Genomic DNA, 6651 nt, shown 5'->3' with positions numbered 1-6651 from the left:
TCTGTCTGTCTGTCTGTCTGTCTGTCTGTCTCTCTCTCTCTCTCTCTCTCTCTCTCTCTCTCTCTCTCTCTCTCTCTCTCTGTGTGTGTGTAAATTGCCAAGATCAAGGCCACTGCCCTGTGAGTTCTTTTCCCTAACAATGTTAACTCAATTATGGGCTACTCATGCTCTGGAACAGGCTTTAATTCCCTTAACTGACCATAATTTACAGCTTGGATACCTGAAAGACACCTACTCTACCACTCCCCACCTACGTTCAGATGAGAAGTTACCTTCTATGGTTTATTTGAACCACAAGCCACCACTTCTGTCTTTTTACAACCTGAGTTTTCAGTGTAGTATTCTGTGTATCTGAATATAAAACTTATCACTTTTTAAAAGGAGTTAATTTTATGCTTATGAGCATTTTGACTGTATGTACATACGTGTACACACACACACACACACACACACACACACACACACACGTGCATACCTGTTGCCTGCAAAGGTGGGAAGAGGGTGTTAGATCCTTTATAATACAGATAGTTGCTAGCCAGCATGTGAGTACTTGAGAACTGAAACGGTCTCCTCTGCAAGATCAATAAGTGTTCTTTAAGCACTCCAGTCCCAAAGTCATTACTTTCTTTAAGAGACTCAGTCTCTCTCTAGTCATATGACTCAGGCATCTACATCTGTATTAAGTATGAACCTGGCAGGAAGATGGAACTGAACAGAGTTCTCAAACAGTGCACAAGGGAGCACTCATCCTAAATACCACATGGAGGCCTCTTACAGGGGCATGTTTAAACTGACCTTCTCTACAAAGTATTCAAGATCCTCTAATATCCCATTGAAGCTAAACGGAGCAAATGTTTCCAAATATGTTTGTACACAGACTTTTTGAAGTACTATAATACAAGAAATATCTGAATAGTATCTACATCTGGAAGTTTACAGATGGGCATTCATGGTAAAATTACATCTATAGGAGTCACAGAATAGTGAAGGTACCCCATGTCCTTAGTTAAGAGATTACCTGAGGACTGGCTACAATGAGGTGCATAGCTGTTTAGTCTGGCCATGAATGTTTAGGTTAGTTAACAACATTTTAAGATTGTGAGATGTGACATAGAAATCTTGATGCATAGCATACTTCAGACACTGTCCATATAACATCTGTAACATTCTTGCCAGGTGAAAACTAGGGGTTTTGAAAAGGGTTGTTTCAAAGGCCTTCAGATAAAACCTTTAAATTCTCCACCCACACATCCTTTTCCCCTAGTGATGCCCTTGGTCTCACCCCCTGCCAGACACAGGACGTGAGTTTCAACCCCTTTTTACACTACATTCCACCTGGCAATGTTCTGCATTGCATATTTGGAAATACAATGAGACAGATAATTTCTGCAAAATATTTAACCTTCTCCAACCTCTAGTTTTTCATTTCACGAAAGGAGCGGCACGAGGTCATCTCATGAGGGGATAAGTTAGTGTCTCTGTCATGCTTAGAGATCAGAGATACTTTTCTTTCTTATTCAGCTGACAAGGTGAACAAGGTCAGATAGGCGAGAGTGATAGGGACCAGGGTTGTGCAAAGTGCTTCAAAGAGAGGATACAGCTACTGAAACCTGTCCTCCAGCCAGACAGGAACTGGATTCTGGTTTCTTGACTCACCTGAGAACCGAGCTTCCTGAAACATTGCTCCCCCATGATGGGCTCTTTTGGGGACCCAGTTCTGGAGTCCCAGCCAGGTCCTGGTCACTGCTGTCTTCCTGGTCTGTGGACCATTTGTCCTTGGATCTCATGCTGTCGTGTTGTGAGTCCAGGGAGATGACATCTGAGGGGGAGCTCATGACCCCCGAGTCCTCGGTTGTGTCCTCGGATGCAAAACAGCTGCCCACAGATGCCGTCTCCTCAGCCTCCGCTGGCACCTGAGAGACTCCACCCGTGCTGCAGTGGCTGCCAGGCCCCAGAGGCAGACTCACTGGAGAGGACATACAAAGACAGGTTAACAAAATCTACTCAGAGTATCGCGCTGCCTAACATGGGCAACATCCTTTTGACTCTGAAATGTGTGATTCAGGGCTATCCAAAGGAGGAAGACCCTCTGCCAAACCAACAGAATTCTCTAAAACATTCTAGCACCGAAGGAGCCTTATGTATATGGATAATTGAATTCAAACTATCCCATGAAAATCTGGGCACTTGATTGGTTAGTCTTCTCTATCTGTGGTGCTGAGGATTTAACTAGATCATTGCACAATGTAGGAAAGAGCTCCACCAAGGAGCTACATCTTCAAACCCTTAATTAACCCTTTAAACATGCATTCTCTAGGCAATGATAGGGATTAAATATTCAAACTAGTGATAATGAACTTAATTTTGTGTAGTCTGACTCCTGACTTAAAATGACTTCATAAATATGCATATATGCATATATACACATACATGTATATATATATATATATATATATATATATATATATATATATATATATATATATAAAACAAAGAGTAATGAAAATGGGTCTATGAACTTTAAAAAGATCAAGGAGGGGTATATAAAAGGGTTTGGGGGAGGGAAGGGAAAAACAAATTATAATTTCAAAAACAACAGCAATAATAAAAATGACTTTCTTTAACAAGCAAGCAAACAAAAACATGAAGAATAAACAGAACCAGACCATTCTAGTATGGAACCTTCTGACCAGCAACCTTATAGAATAATGTTGGAAATATGATCTACATGCTAATAACATTCTTCCTCAACATTTGGACCTGTCTTGATTTTAATACTTTAGCAAATGTAAGCTTTTGTGTAAGTAAGTAATGAGCCTGCAAGGGAAGGTAAAATTAAAAAGTATCAGAACCCAAGAACCAGTAGCTAATGTCCTTAAGCATTAAGTAGAAGCACACAGGGAGATGGTGGGCAGAGCTGTGTGTGACTTTCTCCTGACATTAGAGTTCGTCTCTATTGAGACATTACAGCGAACACTACAGTCATCCTGCTACCTGGAGACAGGTTAACTGGCCACCATGATAGGTGACATGATTCTCTTCCAGAGTATCTGAAAGCTGTACGTGTAGAGCTGTAGTTTGAAGGATATGAGTCCATCACTTTGGACTATTTGTACTCTAGAGTTGCAGTTGAGTCAGTAGACATGGAGTTTTCTGATCTTAAGATTTGAGGCTAGAACCATGTACTGTGTTCCAAACTTGCTCTCCTTCCCATAAACAGCCCCTGGGCTTGTTATATGTTTGTAGGCCTCACATATATGCAAACATATCTCCAATGATATTACTGTGCATTAATATGGACCACATCCCACATCTCTGAACATTATATCTCAACAGCAACTAACAACATTTAATTAACAAACAAAAATAAATCCCTTCATGTGTTGCTTTATGTGAGGTCTTGAACAATAAAAAACATTAAAAGTGAACAGTTATAAAGAATGCAAACTTCACAAAAAAGAGCTCAAAGCAAATGTAGAAGTACAGAGAAGGGGGGTTGGGAAAGGCACAAATGCAGAAGGCAATGCATTAAATTGTAGAGTACTGCTGAACAAGAACAGTTTTCAGATTCTTCTTTAGGCTCTCTTGAGGCTCAGCATCCTCCTGCCTCAGCCCCTTCAGTGCTGGAACTAAGGTTTGCACCACCATGCCCAGCTGCAAAACTTGACAAGAAAGACTATAGAAGACACACTGCCTGTGTGTGATCATTACTGTCAACTTGACAGGATCTATGAAGGATCAGGTCATGTCTATGAAGGGATTTCAAGATCAGGTTAACTGAAGTAACTGAGGCAGGGAGACCCACCTAAAGTGTGGGTGGCATCGTTCGGTGGGCCAAGGTGCTGGATTGGATAATAAAATAGCAAGCTGAGCAGCAACACTCCCTTCTGTTTTCTGAGTTCGGATGCCAGGTGACTGGGTACCTCATGTTACTGCGGCCACGCCTTCCTCACCACAATGGCTATACCCTAGAACTGTGAGCCAAAATAAATCCATCCTCCTTTATGTTCCCCTCCTCAGGAACTTTGCCATAGTCAGGAGAAAAGTAATCAATGCACATGAACTTACACAACCTACATACAACTCTTGTCCACTATTTGTACAGTGAGAAGCTTTGAAATTGTTCTCTTCGCTCTGTACAGTGAGAAGCTTTGAAATTGTTCTCTTCGCTCTGTACAGCCTTTGAATCAGCTCCTATGCTACTCACCCCAGACATCAATCCCCACTCAGAACTGTGATCCCTTGAAGTCACAGATCCAGACTCCACAGGGAGGGTCTGCTAGCTGCCATTCACTTCTCTCTTCCCTTTGGCTTTCTTGTTGCCCTTTTTTGGCTCTATGACTCATACTTATGTCCTTACGCTTGTGCAGGGAACATTTTCCTGACTATTAAGTGAACTATGCCCCCAGTCCCGACTCATATTATGATGTGAAGACTGCTTTTATTATTGGACAGTTTCTGACATATTTGGATCATTTGTCCTGTCCATCTTTCAGCGCCTTCCTCCCCACTCCTGGTGGTGAAGCTTTTCTTCTCAGCCTTCTTTTGTCTCCTTTTTGCTTGGGATCCACTGAGTGGAACTGGGATTATTTCCGTGGGTGTGCATGGGGCTAGTTTTGGAGCATGTCCTGCCTTGCCTTTTGTCACCATCACTAAAGAAACAGGCCGTTGTGGTTTGAATGAGAATGGCCCCCATAGGTTCATTTATTTCAATATTTTGGTCCCAGTTGGTAGACTGTTAGAAAAGCTCAAGAGGTGTGGTCTTGTTGGAGGAAATGTGTCACTGGGGGTGGGCTTTGAGGTTTTAAGAGTCTACACTAGACTCGCTATCCCTTTTCCTGCAACCTATGGGTCAGATAGAAGCTCTCAACCATTGCTCTAGAGCCATGTCTGCCTCAGTGCTCCCTGCCACGATGCAAATGAACTAACCCTCTGAAACTATGAGCAACCTTCCACTTAAATACTTTCTTTTAATTAGCTGCTTTGGTCATGATATCTTTTCACAGCAATAGAACAGTAGCTAAATCACAGGTCAAATAAATCCAATAATTACTTTTCTATGCTGAATAAAAACATCTTGTAACAGTAAAGAATAAAGCCTAATGATCTGTATACAAATTCTTAAAGACTTGTTTCCTGGCTCCTCACAGTGCTGTATAGATATCACTATTTCCAGATCTCTATTTCCTGGTGGCTGCGAGGATGGAGCAGATTCCATGACCGGGACCTGGTAACATTGTTTTCAAGCCCAACTCTGTTTAAGAGGGGATAGGCCCAAATTAATGGCCATCCCATGATGAATGACAACTCTCATGAACTTTCTACAGGCCAAGTAAGGGAGAATGGAGTGAAAAGGACTTTGTATATAGGAGGTGACACACAAATATTCAGTGCTGTGTATACTCTCTCTTTCATCTCTGCAGTAGTTACTACTGGGCTCTGACAGTCATTTCTCAGCTGGCACTATAGGAAATATGACTGCTTAGGACAAAGAGGTTGCCTTGGCTCCTGAATCCTATGGAAACTCAGAGGCATCAGTTATGGAAGGGAGAGTCCATCTTATCTCCAACATTTTTCTAGCCAGTTAGGGAAATGTCGAATGGATCTCTATTCAGGACCTGCATGTTAATCCCCTTCAGAACATATCATAGGGAGTGCTAAGGCCAAAGCTCTTCTCTTGCCCAGACAGACCTTCCATTTCCACTGGATGATGTTCTTACAGGATGAAGCTAGGACACAGCCATGTCACACCATCTATGCCTGGGGGTGACAGAGCCAACCAGATACATGTGATAAAACCCTTTTTGAGGTTTTATCCGAATCTTCCAAGATAAGTCACATGGTAATTAAAATAGTAATTGTACAAATGCTGAAAGATGCTGGGGACATGGGTGCCAGGCCTGGGTAGGTCAGTGGTAACTAATCTTGCTCAGACTACAGGGTAGGCACAGCTATAGTCAAGGAAGGGCCATATCTGCAGAGGCTTTGTAGAGGGTCCTTGGGGCTATGTGAATGTTTTCCTGGATCCCCTCTTGAGAAGCAAAGGAGTACAGATTTTCAGAGAGGTACAAATGTCTCTCTAAGGCCAATCTCAATTGGCATCATCTGCCAGGTAATTTCTGATCATTTGGGCCATTGGAGAATCTTTTGTTTGACTCAGATGCCACAAGCCACAATCACCTTTTCTTCTGGCTAGCTCCAAAGATGAGCCCCATGAACCTTATCAGTTTGCACCCACAATTTCTAAAGGAGATAATGGTTGAAGGCGTTTTGTTCCTATCAGTTCTAAAGAGAAAAAGAGAAGGTGGAGTTGCACTGGCTGTGCAGCAGTCTTTGTGTTCTACCCTTTCTACATGTAGCTTCCAACCCTCACACCAGAATTCCAAAGAGCAATGAATTCTGAGTCTGAAGTCCACACCCCAGCCCAAGTTCTACTCTGACCGCTGGACACTCCTCTTGCCAGTCTATAAAATAAGTATAAGTTGGTCGTGATAATCTCTAGAATCTCTGATAGACTCAGACTGTTCTTTGAAATCTCAAGTTAAGTCATGGCAAAGACTCATTCATTGTTTCTCTAGTAACTAGTTCTGTAACTTACGAGTAAACAGCATAGGGGGCTGGAGAGATGGCTCAGTGGGTAAGAGCACTGAC

The 6651-nt window shown here is 42.3% G+C and overlaps 1 protein-coding gene across 6 annotated transcripts in view; it reads right to left on the bottom strand.

The window, feature by feature from the left end:
• Cobl (cordon-bleu WH2 repeat protein) overlaps positions 1–6651 on the bottom strand; it is a 227255-nt gene that overhangs the window by 29854 nt on the left and 190750 nt on the right. For all 6 annotated transcript variants that reach the window (XM_021210378.1, XM_021210380.1, XM_029544956.1 and 3 more), the window contains one exon: positions 1657–1966. In XM_021210378.1, the coding sequence (XP_021066037.1) occupies positions 1657–1966 (310 nt within the window). The remainder of the gene's footprint in view (positions 1–1656; positions 1967–6651) is intronic.

Source organism: Mus pahari, chromosome 13 (assembly GCF_900095145.1).
Source record: "Mus pahari chromosome 13, PAHARI_EIJ_v1.1, whole genome shotgun sequence".
NCBI classification, from domain to species: domain Eukaryota; kingdom Metazoa; phylum Chordata; class Mammalia; order Rodentia; family Muridae; genus Mus; species Mus pahari.
This window is presented reverse-complemented; position numbering and strand designations above follow the sequence as displayed.